General features: G+C 43.4%; 1 protein-coding gene across 4 annotated transcripts in view; it reads left to right on the forward strand.

Moving 5' to 3' along the window:
- The first annotated feature begins 1,353 nt into the window (after positions 1–1,353).
- Positions 1,354–20,155, forward strand: part of KIZ (kizuna centrosomal protein) — a 113,697-nt gene continuing 94,895 nt past the window's right edge. For 3 of the 4 annotated variants that reach the window (XR_009559056.2, XM_030872477.2, XM_030872479.2), the window contains exons 1-4: positions 1,354–1,541; positions 7,099–7,161; positions 10,598–10,760; positions 19,388–19,480. Coding sequence is in view for 3 of the 4 variants with exons in the window: in XM_030872477.2 (XP_030728337.1) it covers positions 1,453–1,541; positions 7,099–7,161; positions 10,598–10,760; positions 19,388–19,480 (408 nt within the window). In the remaining variant the exon portion in view is untranslated. Of the gene's footprint in view, positions 1,542–7,098; positions 7,162–10,597; positions 10,761–19,387; positions 19,481–20,155 lie in introns of those variants that run through there. The other variant, XM_060284962.2, reaches the window with a different exon arrangement.

Consider the following 20,155-nt stretch of genomic DNA (forward strand, 5'->3'; position numbering starts at 1 on the left):
TCCCCTTTTATGAAGGCACATTGGTCAAGGTAGGAGGGACCATATTTTATCTACAATTTGTCATCTTGATTTTTAATTGTTTAATATTTTGACAGATGGCATGAGGGTCTCCATTCATCCTCTTGCCCTGGACCTAGCAAATGTGAAGAGAAGGCTGAGTAACATCATCATTTTACACTGCAGACCTTTGAATGGCCCATCTCTCTTGCTGATGATCTATTTCCTAGTTTGTCACACCTAGCACACAAGTAAGTGAAATTAATGACAAAGAAAAAACAAAAGAAGGGAAGAATAAGAGACTAAAGAAATTCTATAGTTTCTTTTTTCCTGCCCTGTGGGTTTCAGAATACAGTTATGGTTCTTCAGAAAGCTTTTCCCCCAAGTTGGTGATGATGATGATGATAAAAACTGATGCTTCTTCCTATGTGCTGGGACCCCTTATAAACACTTACACACATTAATGAATCTCATCATTATAGAAACGACATAGGTGGGTCCTGTAGTAACAGCCTCCCAGTTTTACATACGAGGAACCCTGGGGGTAAAGAGGGTGATTTGTATGTGGTCACACAGCTGGGCAGTGGAAGAACGGATTGGAGCTCAGGCAGCGGGCTCCAGAGTCCCTGATGAAGTATTGTACAGGGCGTTTGTCCACTGAGCTCTGTCTGCACAAATGTCAGCTTTGCAAGCAACTTGCTGGCAACTTCCCCCTCTTCACCAGCCAGCAATGTGATCTGCAGCCTTAGCCACAGCCTCAGGGTCAGCACGGGCTTTCAGCTAACGGGGTCTACTGTCAGGGTTGAGCATAGCTGCTTAGGACTGAGGATTTTGTCTTTTTCGTGTTTTGTTTTGCTTTTAAGCGCTGGTAGGAAAACAAACAGCACTGTGCCCAGCACTCAGCAAATACTGGTAAGAAGGGAAGGAAGGAGAGAATTCACCTGGTAAAGTTAAAGCAGTTTGATGCCAAAGACAAAAATGATCAGGTGATTACTCCCGCCCAGCCTCCATCCTCTACCTAGGGGATGGGGATCACGGGGTCGGCTTCAGACCTGGCCTTCAGAGAAGTAACCCGCCCGAAGGAGGGCCAGGGTCTCTCCCACGAGAACTCCGAACGGTTGGGGTAGAAGAAGACACCAGCCTCGAAGCAAAGAGGCCCGGGCACTGAGTCGCAACGCCGCCTCTTCTTCGCCGGCGGGCACCCCGCCCTCTCCCACGGCGCCCCGCCCCTCCTAGCCGTCTGCCCCGCCTCCTCCCCGCTCCTCCATGGCGCCACGACCCCAGGAAGTTGCCCCACCCCTCACGGCGCCGTGCCCCCGCCCCTCCACGGCGCCCCGCCCCACCCGTGCGGCGTCGGGGGCGCAGCGTCTACCCGCGGTGCATGGTGGGGCCGTTGCTTCGGACAACTCGGGCCTCGCCCGCCCGGAGGCTGTGAGGAGTGGTTGCGGCGGCGGAATGCACCGGGCCTCCGCGCCGTCCGCGCCCCTGGCGGGCCCCGACTACTACGAAAGGCTGGGCCGCCTCCAGCACGGGCTGCGGGACAGGTACGGCCTACCCGGGGCGGGGGCGGGGAGTCGGCCGGCCCAAGGGTCCGCCGGAGCCCTGTCCCCTGTTCCTTTCTGCTGCCCCCACCCGCGGTTCCCCTGGGCCCGGGTCCAGTCCTGCGACGCCCCCCGCCCCCCCCGCCTCGAGCTCCCGGAGGGGCCTGGAGGACGGAGTTTACCAGAGACACCTCCTTATGGGCAGTATCCCGCGGGAGCGTGCGGCCGTGTCACTGAATGTGCCCAGAAGTGAGAGCGGGAGTCTCCTGCCTGTCACTCTCAATCCAGCCCGTGAATTTCTCTGGTCCCCTTCCACACGCCCCCTCCCCGGCTCTTCATATTCTCATGCCACCCTGACAGCTGCGCTGCATCAGTGATGACAGGTCCAGGAACGCAGGCGGGAGAGTGTGTGTGTTTGTCAAACGTGTGCCCTGTTTAAATGAAGGAGGCTTTTTTGTGGGGCCAGATCTCCAGCGAAGGGATGACATTTCCAGCGGGAGAAGCCCAGCTTTCAGAGGGTTCATGATACCTTGATTAAGACATGAAAGATGAGAACCACTGAAGAACAGCTTGATCACATAAAGAGAGAAAATTATAAAGCAATTTACTATAAATAACTACATAAAAGATAGGCTGTTGAAATTATTATTCAGTTGCTAAATTAATTGGAGTTGGAAATCTCATTAGTTGACAAGAAAGGAAATAGATTTTTGGATCTCTTGATAAACAAAACGTTTAATGAGTGTTAAAAGTTACAAAATCATTTTAGTGAAGAGAGCTGTGTGTGTGATGGTTCTAAAATGACAATAATTACATGGAAGGTAAAGGCAGAAGTTACTGGTTTTGAAAAGGAATTATGTTCAACCTATGCTAGAGTTAATTCTTGTTTAATATTTATAGAGCATCTACAAGAGGCCTCCTTAATCATTCTCACTGTATTTACCCCTGAATCCTTTTCTACATCCTGTTTTCTTTCTGACATACCACTACTCACGCACCCACTCACCTCACCTCCAACTTAAAAAAAAAATCACTTCCTGCAGTGCCTTCATTAAGAGACAAGATAGTGCTCTGTGCTTTGGTACACTTACAGTGCTCTGTGTTCTGTTAAAAAAGTGGCTTAGTTACCCCAGGCCTTTAGTTATTTGCATTTCTTAACCCAAGTTCTAATTTTAAAATGTTACTGGTTCAAATGGCATTTTTTAAAAAAAACTAATTGTGAGTTATCATTTTTGCTTCCTGTGCTAGGAACATCTGGCTGTTTATAGTCCTTATGGTATAATTTCTGTGTAATGATTATTACTCACTTTATGTCTAACACGTAATGCTTTCACTGTTAAGCGAGGTGAGGCTGTTGAAATTATATAAGGAATTTGAGTCAAATTTTACAGCCTATTCATGGTTCTGCCTTTGGAGGTTTGTTTCATTTTTAAGTCAGTACAAATTTGTTACTGTGTGTATTCATTTTTCATTTTAAAAGTCCATAACTAGGGCTTCCCTGGTGACGCAGTGGTTGAGAGTCCACCTGCCGATCCAGGGGACTAGGGTTCGTGCCGTGGTCTGGGAAGATCCTACGTGCCGCGGAGTGGCTGGGCCCGCAAGCCATGGCCACTGAGCCTGCGCGTCCGGAGCCTGTGCTCCGCGACGGGAGAGGCCACAACGGTGAGAGGCCCGCGTACTGCAAAAAAAAAAAAAAGTCCATAACTAACTCTAATGCATAGTTAATAAGTACAGAGGCAAATCACTTCGGATACAAAGAAAACTGCAGGACAGCTGTGGAAACCTAGGTTCTAGTCCACCAACAGTTGTGTGACCTTGAGCTGGTCATTCAGCTCCCCTGACCTGCCTTTGTCACCAGAAATGAGGGGCCTTGAATACTATGTAAAGTAAGGCCACAGCTTTTTTTTCTCTAGTAGAGCAATGAGCCTTAAAGTAAAAAAAAGTCTAAAGCTGTTAGTTTTGCAAAGCAGCAAGCAATGAATATTATCGTCTGTATCCCATCTGAGTATTTGTATGTACCTGTTTGTTTGTTTGACCAATCCCCGTGACCATAAGGACCTTTATCTCCTTAAAACTCTAGAGTCATTTCAAAGGCTGCAACCCCGGGTAGTCACAGCTGATTTGTCAGTCTGAAAATGTCCTGGGAATGGTAGAGAAAAACAACTTGCCCTTTCTTAGTCCTCTTAGAGGTGGGTTATTGCAGTGTTAGCTGGTCTAATAACTGGGCCCTCCCCTTGTAAGTGGTGTATTTCTAACCCAAATTGTCTTAGCTGTACTCACACATAGATGTAATTTTATATTCTGAATTTTTTCCTTTTTGTATACAGTGTTTTCTCTGCATCATGGCAAAAGCCAGTCACTGAATCTAAAACAGCCTGATGGAGTGACTTGTTACAGTATGTTCAGTGCCACAAGCATGGTAGCAACATGAAAGTGGAATCGACTCTTACAATTATATAAAAACATCCCTTGAAAAGGCCCATTAACCAGCCCCAGTTTTTTCAATGCCAATATTGATTCAGAGTGAGATATCATAATAGTCCAGAAATTGATGCTGAGATATTAGTTGAGTAAAGCTGAAGATGGTATTGAGACAAAAATAGAATAATAAGCAGCTTACAAGGAGAAAACTAAACCCCGTGGCTATACTTTAAGGAGCACCCAGCTGTGTAAAACTTTGAAAGGTCCAGGTCAGAGATGCAGGTGATTGAAACCGGGGCCTATGGATACACATCTCAGGGCTGGGTGTTTAAAGATTCTGAAATAGAGATTTAAGATGCAGCAGTTCGGGCTTCCCTGGTGGCGCAGTGGTTGAGAGTCCACCTGCCGATGCAGGGGACACGGGTTTGTGCCCCGGTCCAGGAAGATCCCACATGCCACGGAGTGGCTGGGCCCGTGAGCCATGGCCGCTGAGCCTGCACGTCCAGAACCTGTGTGGAGAGGCCACAACAGTGAGAGGCCCACGTACCAAAAAAAAAAAAAAAAAGATGCAGCAGTTCTAAGATGATCTTCCCAACAAGCCTTTCTCTGGCTTTTTATTGGGGTAAATATCTTATTTTAAGTCTTGAATTTAAAATAGATATGAAAGTCAGTGTCGGGGGCACTGCAGCTTGGATGTGTTTAGAAAATGGGCCTGTGAAGAAGAGTTAATGAGATCAGCATCATTTTGCCTGGAATTAGAAGGCCAAGAGGTGTTTGTGATTTTTCAGTGTTTGAAGGGTCGCAGTAGAGAAGTAAGACCAGTGGATGTCTGTATGTACTGAAGACAGAGCAGGAACACGGAAGTTTTACATTCATTATTGAAAAGAACTTTCTGCTTGGGAGGTGATGGATTCCCATAAAGCTGGTGGTCCTTTTTCGTTCGAGGTCACGGGCAAATTTTTAAAATTATTTTGAAAAAAGTTCAAGCTTACAGAAAAGTTGCAAGAATAGGACAAAGACCTCTAATATTCCCCTCACCAGATTCCTCAACTCCTTAACATTTCATTTCTTTTTACCTTTCTGTTTGTCTCTCTGCCTGTCTATGTGAAAGCATGAGACTTCTTTGAACCATTTGAGAATTGCAGATATGATGTCCCTTACATGATCACTGTATAACCCTTCTAATCAGGAAACTAACTTTGATATACCAATCCACAGGCCCCAGTCACAGTTCACCAACTGTCCTAACACTTTTTTCTTTTCTGGTCCAGGACCCACCTGTGAACCAGTGTTGCCATGTCTCTCCATTCTATCCCAGTCTGGAACCATTCCTCCATCCTACCCTGTCTTTCGTGTTCCTGACAGTTTCATAGAATAAAGCTCTCATCCCAGAGGGTGATCCTCAAGCTGGGTCCGTCTGATGGTTCCTCATGACCAGACGGTGATCATGTTTTCTTGGCAGGAATACCACAGAAGTGAATCATGACATCAGGGGCAAGGTCACAACTGCATTTAAGGGTCTTTCTGTCCCCATAATTTAATGGCAAATTGCTTACACTGTCCAGTCAATCACTCTTCATTATCATATTGATCATGAAACCTTAGAAGGGGAATAAATATTTCTAACAGGGAAGCAGTTATACCACGTTTCCTTCACTTCTCTTCCAAGTCCAGTCTTCTTAATGAGAAAGTAAAGATCTGTGTGAAGCTACTAATTTAAAAATTTGTGATTCTGTAATCTTTTTCTTGTTTAAACATAGGCACACCCCAACCAAGGAATGGATTGTGTTCCCCAAGCAAAGACTAGGTGTTTGGATTTTGGACACCATTGTCCCTTTAAAAGAATTTTGGTTAAATAGTGGTTTCCATTCTAGATTACAATAAGCAGAAAAATTTACTAAACCTGTAATATAGCTAACAGTGTAACTTTGGGGTTTTTTTTTATAGGAGAAAATCGACTGAAGAAGCTAATAATTAAGGGCTCCCAAGTGGACGTGGGCTCGACCCTTTCCCTCAGGAGGCCAGCCTGAGCGCCCATCCTCCTCTGGACTCCTTTGATTCACAGTCTTTTGTTTTGTTTTGTTTTGTTTTTTAGCATTTTTCTCTTAGACATTATGTGATTTCTCATTCAGCCTTGGTTAATTAATGTCAACTTAGATTACCAGTTTGACTTCAGTTGAAGCTTGTACTTTGGTGGTCTTTGAGCAGAGCCATCTGTGGTTAAACCTCCAAGGGCTCTTTTTGAGACTGGGATGGCTTGCTGTTCAGCAGTTTTACCCTCTAGCCCCTTGGTTTTGGCTGCTGCCACCTCTTCTGCTGTCCAGGTTCGCCTGCTTCTTGCCCAGGCTGGGTGTGCAGGTGGGCATGTCAGCTCTGTCCTCTAGCTTCCTGCCAGCACTTACCTGAACATCACAAGCTGTCTCTACTGGCGGTACCTCTGGGGACTAGCAGTCAGTGACAAATCATGGCGATGTTATCAAGTTATAAAAGAAAATGCCTTCAGTTTCAAGTAGTGGTGTCAGGGGACCTGGTCTCCCCCAAATGTGAGTAAGGCCAAGTCTGCTTCTCAGAGATCTCTTCCTAACTCAGCCACGTGGCCCTGCCCAGGCCTGTCTGGTTGAGAGCAGAGCGAGCCCCCAGCCTTCAGTCCAGGATGGATTTATGGAAGCCTTGTGTGTGGAACCCCCATTGTTCTCAGAGATGCTGGCCATGTTGTATTTTGCATATTTATCTTGTTTATTGTCTGCCCTTCCCCCTTGAATGTCACTGCCTGAGGGCAGGGACCTTGGTTGGCTCATTTACCAGGTCAGTCTTCACCTAGAGCAGAGCCTGGCTCACCACTGCACTCAATAAATAACTCTTGCTGAATGAATGAACCTGCTTCCCAGCCTTTTCTCACTACATTTCCCCATTTACTTTGAGAATCTTGTTCTTTTTGCTTCATATTGGTGTCCTTTTTGCCTTTTAGACTTCCCTAGTGACTGCTAAGTACTTTTGTGTCTTGAGTTTCAAATGCAGCTGGCGTTTTCTGCTTCTTAGAGAGACCAGAGAAGCATTCTCACAGATCGTGTTCTAAATCTGCCTGCCTGTTACCGATCAGTGTAATTTATTCATAAAATACATTCTTTCTGTATTATAGTGAAAAGAAGAGATTGGACCTGGAAGGGAAACTCTATGAATATAATCAATCTGATACATGCAGGTAAGATATGACAAAGTTTTAAAACCAATTTGCCTAAATTAATCAAAATTTAACCCTAATATCAATATATGTTACAAATACCATAGTTGTAGTCCTGTTGCCGTTCCTTATTTCTAACGTGTAATCGTTTCAAGTAAACACTGCAATTTAATACAATCACTATTAAGTGTAAGAATAAATTTGATGGAAGTATAAGATAAAAATTATTGTATTTTCATTATTTGATATTGGTGTTATTTCAGGAACCTTTTGCTTAAAAAGCTTAAGAATAAGACACATTATAGTCTTACTTATCTTTTTGGTCACAATTTAAACACATTGAATCTGTGAATGATTGAGTCATAATTATTACAGCTGACCTTTCAACAAACTGTTGTAGGCAGGGTTACGTGGTGTCTCATTTGTTCATGGGTGTATGACAATGACCGTTAAAATTATTCTGAGCAGTGGATAATATACATATTATCCTTTTTAGGTTACTTACTCTAACATTAAGAGCAAACTCTTAATATTTTAATTATATTTTAAGGAAACTGAACTTTATCCTTAAGCCAAATATATGGTGTAACCTCCAATATTATTCATAGGAAAGTTCTCTGGCTGTGATAGAGTTAAGTTTGTGACGTATCCACTTCACAGTACGAGTGAGAAATGAAGACATCTCATCCAGAAGAGAGAGAAACCAAGAATACTTTAAAACCAAAGCACCCATCAGGTGCATTTTTCCTCATCTCCAAAATTATTCTTGCACTTTGGTTAGTGTCCATACTTCCAAAGCTACCAGAGTAGACAGCCATGTGTTTCTAGCGGCTCCAAAAGAGACAGGGAGAGTCAGCAAGACAGTGGAAGGAATAGCAGTGTTGTGGGTGCTGTGGCCTGAGAAGTAGGCCCTAAGTCTGAGAGGATCGTGGCAGTTGCCATTTTTCTAGCCCCTGACTACAGGGACAGAAGACAGGGCATAGACTCTTCCTACAGCCTGTTCCCAGGTGGCTTCCCAGCATAATGGTGGTAGGCCGGGTGAGATGAGAGACCAGTGGGAATCTTCACCAAGCTTCGGCTGGCTGAATTTGTTCCCCTCTCTCAGCCTCTTGTTTCCTGGAAGACAGAGGGTATGGTTTGCTAAAAATATGCTTTCTTTGCCCATAGGATAAAATCCAAACCATCTAACATGGCTGCCTCAACCTGATTCCCCCAGAAGGCAGAGTCTGAGACAAGTGTTAGTGTGTAGGTGGTCGTTTATTTTAGGAAGTGGTCACATAAAGGGCTGGGAAGAATGGAGTAGGAGCTGGTAACTGCTGTGGGCACCTGCAGCTCCATCTCTCTGCTCCTCCCAAGTGTCCATTCAAGGGAAGGAAGAGGGGGGCTCTTTACCTTTCGGTTCCTGACCCCCGTTGGTCAGGGCCATCTCAGGAGGTGTTAACTCCTCCGCACCTCCAGGCTTTCCCTGCTGCAAATTCAGAAAAGCAGCCCCGGGAAAGCAAGATACCATGGGCGGCGGATGCAGGTGCTGCCAGGTTGCTGCAGCCGTGGCTGCAGGAAGAAAAGCTAGGCCAGGAGGAGGTGAGGTGGTGCGGTGGTATACCAGAGCTTCTATTGTCTGCCCCTGTTTAGTTTTCATCATTACTATCTCTTGCCAGCCTCTCCCTAAAATTCTTCATGGACTGAATCCTCGGTTTCTGGAACGTGACAAGGTCTTGTATAGTGAAGCAGGTAGACTTTCTTGCCAGGTGCCTCTGTTTAGTCTCAGCCTTGCCAGCACTTAGCCAGGCAACCATGGGACAGTAACTTCAGTATTCTGTGCCTCTGTTTCTTCATCTGTCAAATGGGGATGGAGATAGTTATGAGAACTTAATAGAGCCTTAAAGCAGGGTCTGACCCAGAGTAAGCGTCAATAATTTATCGTTTATGACCATTTTTTGTCAGTTTCACTGTTACTCTTATTTATTGCCTCTGAGCTTTCCAACATGCTGTTTCCTCTGCCGGAATGTTTTCCCCTCATCTCACTCTTGCTTTCCCCAGTTTTGGGTTAACTGTTAATTCATCCTTCATGTCTCAGCTGAAAATTAATTTCCACTGGGAAGGCCTCCTGGGCCCCTTTAGCTAGGTCACATTGCCCAGTCTTTAAGAGTCCCTTGCAGTTGTGCTCATAGCAGCCATCACACTATATTGTGTGTATCTAAGTTTTGTTTCCCTGTTGTCCCAAGCTGCATGGCTTTTGTATGCAGAGTGCTGACTGTATGAATGACTGCATGGAGGGCTGGATGACTTGATGTGGTCAGCTTCGAGGGTTAACGTGAGGGCGGGAGTGAAGCTAGACTTTGGGTGGAGAAGGCGTGGTTCCTATTGAACCTACTCCAGGTGGACTCTGGTCGCAGCCAGCAGCCTCCCCAAGTGCCTATGTGGGAAATTATGTCGGGTTCCACCTCTGTTACCGTCACTTGTGTTAAAAACGGCAGGCATGGACAGCAGTACACCCAGTCCTGAGTTTTTTGTTCGGAAGGAAAAATGGGGACAGCCAACCAAGATCAAAGCACAGAATTATTAGCACGATAAAGAGTTTCTTGAAAATTATTGGCTTAGAGGTGGGAGTTTAAGGTCTGTTGTTGTTTAATTTTTAACATCTCCAGCGTCCCTGCAAATCTGTTTTTGAGGGTGAACATTTTTATAGTTGGCAACTTATTTTCGCTTGATGAGAGAATGTTGAATAAGTAATTGAGCCAGCAGTGGAAAGGCTACATACCAGGTGCTCTTATGACTTAAATACTTGTGAAGAAGAAAGAGCTGAGAGGAGCAGTGTTGGTAATGAGGGGAGAGGGGCTGCACAGTTCTAGCCGCCCGCTGTGTCTTTTGATACTGCATTTTGGATGAGAGTCTCCAAAGGTTTCTTCACAATTTGAGTAGCGTGACAATCCATATATTGTTATAAAATACTTTCATAATACAGTATGTTATTGCAGTTTCTAAAAAAATTTTTAAGTACCTAAATGAGAACTTTTGGGGCATTTTAAATTTCAAAATTTCTTAATGTTTGTGGATTGTGGTGCATAGTTTGATTCTATTTCTGTATGAGCAGGTAGTTTTGAAATTGTCACATAAAAGAATGCCATTGGGCTGTTCATCTGAAAAGGGCCACCTAGGCACGGCTCTTGACACCACACTTAATTTTGAGAAAGAAATCCATATAAATCTGTATGTGTGAGTGGTGTAATGTGGTCTGGTATCCATTTCTCAGGAGAGTTATGCCTAGAGGTGATACCTCAGTGATGCTGCATTAATTTCCTCTCTAAAAATGCACATGCATCCTATCCTTTAGGCTGCAGCGTTTGGGTAAAATATCTTAGAATACATTGTCTCATTAACAATTTTGTTAAATTCTCCTCCTTAGAGTTGTTCAAGTCTAACTCCATCGTTTAAAAATCTGCTTTTATTCTTCTAGAGTTAAGCTGAAGTATTTAAAACTAAAGAAATACCTGAAGGAAATATGTGAATCAGAAAAGAAGGCTCGTACTCGAAACCAAGAATATTTAAAGCGGTTTGAGCGGGTCCAGGCTCACGTTGGACACTTTACCACAAATTCAGAGAAACTGCAAGAACTGAAGGTGACATCTCATTTTGTACTGTTTTCTTTTGTCCTTTTTAGCTAAGATTGGGACTAGTGAGTAGTAAGTTTCTGGTCCGTGGCAGTCACTGATGTTCAGTTGTTCACCCGTAGGTTAACTGTCGGTTTTCTCTGGGAATTAATTACCATGTGACCAGATTTTGATCAGAAAACTGGAGATTGCATTTTCTCAGATTTCTGCTTTAGTTGAGGAATTACTGGAACATCTATACTTTGTTACTCTACACAGGTAGTTAAACGGGCACGGCCTCTGGCCACACCTGACCTGGCGCCTGGCACATGGGATCTCTTGGCCTCAGGACTGAATTTGAGCAACATCAGGTTCCCTGTGGAGCCTGCTTCCTTCTTCAGAGGTTCTTTTTCTGTGGCCTGAGCCCCACTGTTCTGGGCAGGCCGGGTGTCAGGGGGAGACTGGGGGGAAGAACTGGCCCAAGGACTTCACCCTCACGCCCATCGACTCTGCGAGCCAGAACAGCCACGCCTTCCCTGCCCTCTCCGACCCTGGCTCCCACTCCCTTAGGCTGCCTGGCAACCTTCTGCTTTACAAACTGTGTCAAGCATGGAGGGCTAGGCCTTGTTTCTCACCATTTGTGCTGCTCAGGGCTTTTGCCCAACTTAACCCACCTGCATACTGGTTACCAGAGAAGTTGGCTTCAGCACTTCCCTTTCTTTTTTTTCCTCTCACAGTTTTCCCCTAGTACACAGGAAAAGAATTATTTAGGTACACAGGAAAAGAATTATTATAATGAACATTCATGCTGTGGTCTGAATGTTTGTGTCTCCCTGCCCAAATTCATATGTTGAAATCCTAACCTCCAAAAGTGATGTTATTAGTGGATGGGGCCTTTGAGAGGTGCTTAAATCACGAGGGTGGGGCTCTCATGAGCAGGATTAGTGCCTTGTAACAGAGGCTCCAGGGCACTCCTGGCCCCTTCCACCAGGTGAGGACACAGTGAGAAGGTGGTAGCTCTGAACCAGGAGGGGTCTGTCACCAGAAGGCAGCCGTGCTGACATCTTGTGGAGGACTTCCAGCCTCCACAACTGTGAGCAATATGTATCAGTTGTTTATAAGGCACCCAGCCAGTGCAGTTTTATTACAGCAGCCTAAATGGACTAAGACAGCTCATGATCTAACTAGATGCAACAGTTGTAAATATTTTGCTGTATTTGCTTTGCCTGTGTCTGTGTATGTATGTTTTTTCCTGAGCCATTGAAAGTATGCAGCAGAACCCATGACATTTCTCCCCTAAATACTTGCGTGTGGATCCCTTAAGAACAAGAACAGTCTCCTCCATAATCATACCATTATCACACCTAAGAAAATCACTAATGATTCCATAATATTATTTAATATTCAGCCAATACTTCAGTTTCCACAGTTCCCTTCAAAAGTCTGTTTTTCCAGACCAGGAGCCAACTAGGGTACACATTACATTTGTTATTGTGTCTTTTTTAGTCTTTTAATCTAATTTGGTTTCCTACCAGTCTTCTTTGTTTTGTTTTTTTTTTAAATGATACTGGCTTTTTGAAGAAGCCAGGCCAGTTGCTTGTAGAATGACTTACATTCTGAATTTGACTGGTTATTTTAACTTGTGTAGCATCCGCTGTGTTTCCTGTAAACTGGAAATTTGGTCTAGACTAGCACTGCCCAGTAGAACTTTGTGGTGATGGGAACCTTCTGTCTCGGTACTGATGCTGTCTAATACAGTAGCCACTAGCCGTACATGGCTACTGAGCACTTAACATGTAGCTTGTGACACTGAGGACTGAGTTTTTGTGTTAAATTTAGTTAATTAAATTTAAATAGTCACAGCTGAGGTTATACAGTCTACTGCATCCCGTCAGGAGGCTCATGAGCCATGATGTCAGGTGGTCTTGTTTGAGCCAGGCTGAGTTTGATGGCTTTGTTAACATGGTGACCTCTAGGTCTCTCTATTGTAAGGTACCTTTTTTCCCTTTGTAAATTAGTAAATAATCTGTGGAGTGGTGGCTTGACATCTTGGGAATACCTTGTTCCTCAACAGCCTTTTGCCTAGCGGTTTTAGAATCCATTAATGATGCCTGAATCAGTTATAGTGGAGGTTGTGAAATGGTGATTTTCTAATTTGATCTCATCTTTTACATTTGTTAGCTGGCATTCTTCTATGAAGAAGAGCTTTCTTTCCTTCTTTTTCTCCCTCTCTCTGTCTAAATGTCACTCTGGGCTTGTGAATCTTTATTTAGTCATTATATTATCAATTACTGTAATTATTCTTTTGTTGCTTACATTCTCCCAAATTTTGCCAGTGAGAGTCTCTTCGAGTTGGCTCCTGTGTCCTTTTGACAAGATGTTCCAGGTTTACCTTATACTTCCCTGCCTCAGACTTGGAATTAGCCTCTTATCTGAGGAGCTGTGGTTCCTTTGGGTGGGTAGGGGTATTTAGAAACCAAGATCTGGAGGCTAGATGTGCTCAAGCAATAGTGAGTCTTAGCTACAGCACTCCAGGTTTTTCCTCCTAGTGTTCAAGTAGAATGCTTAAGGCTCAAAAAGCAATTGTTATCAACATTGTAAACCTCTTTTCTTTTCAGAGAGTTCAAAGAGAAAATAAAAGTGGTGGACAAAGCAGGGAGTTTCTTCTTCCCAGTGGAATAAAGGAAATAATAGAAGTTTTCCTCTTATTTTCATATTGATGCTTTACTTAATTATTGATTTCTCATTATAACCAAATGTGAGAGGGAGGAATTTGAAAGGAAGTATCATCCTTTGTAAATATTTTAATATTGAGAGCATTTGTTGTGTATAGTATGATGTGTTAAAAAAAAAAACTTGTCTCACGAGCTACTAAAGAATATCAGCATAGGGGACCATTTTCAAGAAAAGAATGATAAACTGTATTTCTAGGACTCTGTAAAGCTTTATTCATAAATATCATTTAAAAATGACACAGATATTCCTTTTTGAATTTTGGAGAAGGAATGCCTTTTTAAAAATCTGCTGATGGCATAAAAGGGCAGGTCATGTAGCTGCAGTTGGGAAACATACGTGTTCTGTGGAAAACTGTACATTGGCTGTGAACCAGCCAGTGATGCCCGTGACACCACCAGCTCAGCAAGCTGTGCAGTGAGTGGAGTGTCCAAGCAGTGGGGGTCGTCGTGTTTCTTCCTGCCTCTTCCTTTGTGCCACGGCCAGTTGTGGCCTTAGGAATACCAGAGCCACTTGTCTCCCTTAATCCCGCCCCACTCCCGTGTCACATCTTCACCTCACGGCAGTCTTAGGAGAGAGGTATTCTGGTCAGCACCTACGTGCTGTATTTGCCACACACCCCAGAATGCCCGGGGCGTTTTCCCTTGACTAGAGTATAGTTAGTGCGAATGAACTTCTAACTGGTGGAAGTCCAGAAAGTGAAACAAGGTGAAGCATTGTGAGAGAAGTGGGGATTTTGCCCAAATTATATTAAGTGAATTTCTCCCTCTTTGTAAGACGAGGCCCACTTAATTGTAGAATGTTAAAATCTTTTAAAATGGGCTGAAAAACTTCTTGAAAAGCCATTTCAACTGATTTTATGAATTATACTACTTTATTTGGGGTCCTATAATAATTTTCAGGGCTTTATAAGGATAGTGATATATCATGTAGTTTTGTAAATACAGTTTTGTGGCCATATTGCTACTTGTCAGATGGATAAAGAGGGTGAATAAATTCAGTTCACAAATATAAATAGGAGAATCACCGGTGCTGTGAAGAGGGTGCCCCTCTCTCCCTCTTCTTGCCCCCTCACCGCCTCTCCCCACCCCGCCCACTTCACCTCTGTTTCCCCTCCCTCCTCGCACTCCCCACCTTGGCAGCTTTAGTGGAAGGGCCCAGCTGGTCCTTAGAGCAGTTTTCCTCAGGTGCCCTTTGCTCTTGTCTCAGGTTGGCTTTTCTCTGAAGCTGACCCTGAGACAAGGGTTCGGATGTAAGTGGCTTATTTGGGAAGTGCAAGGATGCCGGGAGGCAAGTGGGGAGCTGAGACAGGGAAGGACAAGTGGCCGGAATGGGGGTATTAAGTCAACTACCACAGTGGGCACCTGGAGCTTAATTCCGCAGGGGAACTCCACCAAATGGTTCAGAGCATTTGGGAGATGCATAGCCGGGCTCCTGAGCATCACTGATGAGGACTGCTGGGGGACGGGCCCAGGTGTGGGGAGCTCATTAACCGTGTGCTCCTGTAGGCAGAGCAGCCTCCCCAGGCTCTGAGGGGCCTTAAGCACAGAGACGGGTACTGGAACTTAGGAGCACTGAGAAAGGTCCCATGGCCACGTGTGGAGCATTGCCAGCATCTGCTTTGGCCTCCTGCATTCAAGTGCTGGGCTTGGGGCTGGCATGTCAGGGCTCAGGGAGGGTCCCTGGCCGGGAGCGGGTCATCATCTGGTCATGTCTCCCCTCTGCCTGAAATCCTTGAGTGCACAGCCTTCTCGGGACAAAGCCCAGGCGCTGATCTCTGCCTGCCAACTACCCACAGCTTCAGCCTTCTGACCACACACAAGTTCTGTTCTCTGTCCCTCTCACACAGCTACGGATGTGTACATTTTCTCTCCCCACCCTGTCCCCTTCCACCCTCTCCCTCCATCCCCACCCCTCGCTCCTGTCTCCCCTGCTCCCCTATCCCAGTCTTCCTCCTGCCATCTCCCCTCCCCTCCTCCACACCTCCATCTCTTCCCCTCTCTCTCCCACCGCATGTCTTCGCACCATGCCTCCACACCTTTATCTCCCACACATGCGCGTCTGCACTCTGCTACACACGTGCTGAATGGTTTGTAATTCCTTGAATGCGCCACATTCTGTCCTATGTCCTTCGACTCGGAGGACATAGAGGAGACCTCGCTCCCTCTATGCTGCCGTAGGTCTATGTCATATGATCTACATAAGCACCTCCTTCACGGTACTGTCATTGTTGCGTGTCTGTTTCCCCACCTCACCGTGAGCTCCTTTTCTTACTATTTCCGTGCTCTCAGTGGCACATAGTAAGTGCTCAGTAAGCACTGACTGAAAAGTAATTCTTCCATATTCTTGTTTTCTCTTATGGACCGTAAACAACTATGTGAGGATGAACGTGTGTGATTGGACCCATGGCAAACCACCCAGGAGCATTTGTGTTTGATAGCAGAGGCATTTTGAAGACATAATGTCATTATTTAAAGATGTGATCTTGTTGAAAATTCAGTCATCAGGTTACATGTGCCTATAGGGCATAAAATTTGAAGAGAACAAATCTTTTGAGCTCTCATACAATTCCTGCTAAGCACTGTGACAGCCACTGTGGGCAGAGCATGACCTTCTGGCTCCTGAAGACAAAGTCTGTAGCAAACCCCATTTTTTTGCCTGTTAATATGTCCTAGTTGAATAAATAAATATTCCTCCATATCTTTTGGTAAAAGTTCCACATTTAAGAGGAAGCCCATATACTGGAAAAAAAATAGGAGAGGGAAAAACAAAAAGACTATGAATCTCTCATATTTATCTGAGAGTCACATTAGTTTATTTAACTCTCTGTAGCCATCCTTCAACTGTAATGTGCAGAGGCCAGGCCAGCTGATCTTCAATGTCAATTCAGCTCTGTAACAGAATTACTGTACAATTTCAAAGACCAGTGAAAAAAGGAAGCTTATGAAAAAGGTAATAGTGGCACTTTCAGGCAAGTGGTGATGTGACGAGGGAAAACTGAAGGAATGTAAGTGAGAATACAGGAGAAAAGAAGGAAACAATGAAAACTGGGGCACATTGTGAGTATGGAGAGATCCCAGACATGCCAGGACCTCCAACTCCTCTTCCCACGACCCCAGATTACCGTCAGCAGATTTCATTAGTTGAGCTGAAATGAATCACCTGTGCAGAGTAAGGAAGTGAGTAGGAAAGGCCTCCTAAATTTAGGTGGACAGCAGCAAATCCAGTGCTGTGAAGCAGTACAGGACAGAGCAAGTTCCTGATTGGGAGATGAGAGGATTGTCCTTAGAGAGGCTCTAGGCCAGCAGATGCTACTGAGGCGTGAGTCGTTGGGCCTCTGAAGCAGCAGCTCTGACTGTGAGGAATCTAGGCCATGTGGGAAGAAGGGAACAGGGACCTGAGTCTGCACCCAAGAGAAAGGATGCAGTGCAAGCCCTCCTGTATTGTGGAGATAGAAGAGGCCCATGGGACCTGATTCAGAGAAGAAATAGGGAATAAGACGTGAAAGACTGATGGTCAGAGAAATAGATGTACATGAGGACACATGTTCTACTGCTTCATCAGGCATTTTTAGCTGGAAAGTCTTGGAGAGATTCATCTGTGCAATGTTTCCCAAACTTTAAAAAAAAAAAAAAACACCTTTTAAACATAGTATAACCCTTTGTTTAAATGCAGATAAAGGAGGAAGTAGAACTGGGGAGCCCTCTGGGTTGAGAGTCCCTGCTCTCCAGTGTTCAGGAGGTGGATTGGATGTATAATAACCGAGTACTGTATATATAAATAAAAGGCAAAGAAGGAGAGCAAAGACAGTTGTAGGTGCAAACCCACGGTCCTAGGTCATGCAGAGTTACAGTTTGTGTCGATTATCAATTTATCATAGTAACTTGTAAAATTTCAAATACATTGTATAGTGTTTATTTGCATCATTAATTTGGAAGAGTAGCTACAGTTCAGTTGTTTCATATGCATTGAGAACAATCTGCATTGGACTTCTTTTTTTTAATTTTTTTTTTGCAGCACACGGCTCTTCATTGCGGTGAGTGGGCTTCTCTCTAGCTGTGGCATGCGGGCTTCAGAGTGCGAGGGCTCAGTAGTTGTGGTGCTCAGGCTTAGTTGCCCTGCGGCATATGGGATCATAGTAGCCCACCAGGGATCAAACCAGCATCCCCTGTATTGCAAGACAGATTCTCAACCACTGGATCACCAGGGAGGTCACCCTGCATTGGACTCTTGAAGATACTTTCCCTGATGTTCTATATGAAGTTCTGAAGCAGTTAGCACTTTTTTGCTTCAGTAAAATGAATTGAATAATACTCTTATATTTCCTTGAGAAAGTGCTCTGTCTTTTGGAGTTGTGGCTCTGAAATGATCCCATAGTGAGGAAATCAGGTACAATGCCTGTTGCATGTTTATAACTGATCTCAAAGAGCATAAGAAAACATTTGTAGCCACAGGAACAAAGAATTTTTGCTTAAGGTTTATTATTTAATAAATCTCTGTTTACTTTGTCTATTTTGTAAATCACCCCTCATCTCTTTCTAAAGGTATTTTCTCTTGGAATTTGTAGAGTGTGCCTGTTTAAATCTCTTGGGGTTAAAAATTAAATATCTGTTAAGTTCAAAGGAGTAGATATAGAACAGAGAGATGTAAATTGTATTTTCTTAATTGCCTTCTTTATCTTTTCTTGGCTTGTTTTGTCATTTTTACTGGCCTTATGAAACTTTGATTTAATTAGGTCTCTATTTATGTCATTACTGCCAATCTACTGTGTTAATAGCATTCTGATAGAGAAAAAAGAAATCCCTGCTTAACATATTAAAAATGGGGCAGCATATAATACCTTTTAAGATAGTTTGAGGGAGACAAGTCAAGTTTGGTTATTATTGTCTGTTCACTTTTTGTGTGTCAAAACAAAAGTTCGGGCCTATTTTATCTTCAGACTGAGAACTAAGAAAACAGTTTTCTAATTTGGTTATCTTATAGGTGTGTTTCCAATTGCAGTACATCACTGCCTCATTTAGAAAATGTTCTGATACTTATCTGTGATGGACCACAAGCAGAGACTTTTTAAGGCTTTACTTACTAACATATGAATCAAAGTGCTTTTTATGTGTTGCTTTTAAGAAAAAGTCATTTTATGATGCAATCACTTTCATCAATTATAGTGTGGTAATGACACAGACATCTTTATGAGTTATTAGCATGAGAGCAAACTTGATGCCTGTGGTGCTGATCATTGACATCTACAGTGTATTTGTATCCGTAAAAAATGGAGTTTGCAGGGGACACGGGTTCGTGCCCCGGTCCGGGAAGATCCCACATGCCGCGGAGCAGCTAGGCCCGTGAGCCATGGCCCCTGAGCCTGCGCGTCCGGAGCCTGAGCTCCACAACGGGAGAGGCCACAACACTGAGAGGCCCGCGTACCAGGAAAAAAAAAAAAAAAAAAATGGAGTTTGTTTCCAGTTGATGATCTAGCAAGTAATATACTCAGTTGCTATGACAAGTAGGACCATGATATTATGTGGATACCATACAGATAAGAAATCAGTAGGATTGCTTTCTCTTCCTTTTTTTAGGGCAGAACTTTTCAGAAGAAGCACCGTCAAATGTGTAACTTTCATGATAAAGTAACTGGATTTTTCATGATAGCTTAATATATCAAGGTTTTATTTCCTAGATTGATGAAGGACTAAGTGAAAATCCATCAAATGTTATTTTATTTAAAACGTGTAACATTTTATAGAATCCAGCTTTTGATGTGTTATTTGTGAAATTGTCTGTTTTCTAAGATAAATTGAATTTCTCAGCAGTATCAGTTTTTACTTTCTCTTTACTGTTCCTTTTATGCTGTAAAGTCTGAAAAATATAAATAGGTGCTAGTTGTAATAATATCCTCCACAAAATCAAACTTTGTTTATATTTAGATTGAATATGAGACCCAAATTAAGAAGATACAGCTACTCTCAAAAGATAGCCTGGGAAAAAAAGGTGAACTGAAAGATGAAGACAGAGAAAAGGTAATAAATTAAAATGATAAACTTTCTGTTAACGGAGGGTTTTTGGTGTGTTCATCTTTTAGGATACTGTTGTAAATAAAATCGTCTTATTACAAAGATCTTTTTGATTAAACTTTAAGTGATTATTTAAAGACATTTGCTTATAGAGTATTGCTTTAATGTATAATTCAATTAAATTTGCTGAAAGGCAGTCACTGTGGCTGTAAGAGATAGATTCCAAAGAAAACCTCAGTGTTGTTAGTAGGTGAAATTTTGTTTTTCTAAATAATGCTTTGTAGCTGCCTTTTTCTTAGTTCCAGAAATGTTTTAAATGAGAAGTAAATGAAATGTGGCATTTTGCTTCTTTTTTTTGTATACGTAATTTTGTACATTTTAACCTTTTCATAGATAAAGTGGAAAGAAAGAATTGCATATCTCAGCAACAGACAAAATGAATGGCAAGGAATACTTAAATAAATTCTGCTATGTATCTGCCGTAATGCAGGCTTCTAATCCTCCCGTCTATCTCCATATAAATGATTCTGCTCAAGACCATAGATGTTTTCTTCACTAAAAGCAGTAAAGCTCTTTTAGATGAAATGTCTAAAAACATCTTGTAATAACTTGGAGCATGCTGGCAAGAGTAGTCACTTGTGACTATGTGTGAAACCCCCTCAGCCAGTCGATATTGTAATA

Source organism: Globicephala melas, chromosome 15 (assembly GCF_963455315.2).
Source record: "Globicephala melas chromosome 15, mGloMel1.2, whole genome shotgun sequence".
Taxonomy (NCBI): Eukaryota; Metazoa; Chordata; class Mammalia; order Artiodactyla; family Delphinidae; genus Globicephala; species Globicephala melas.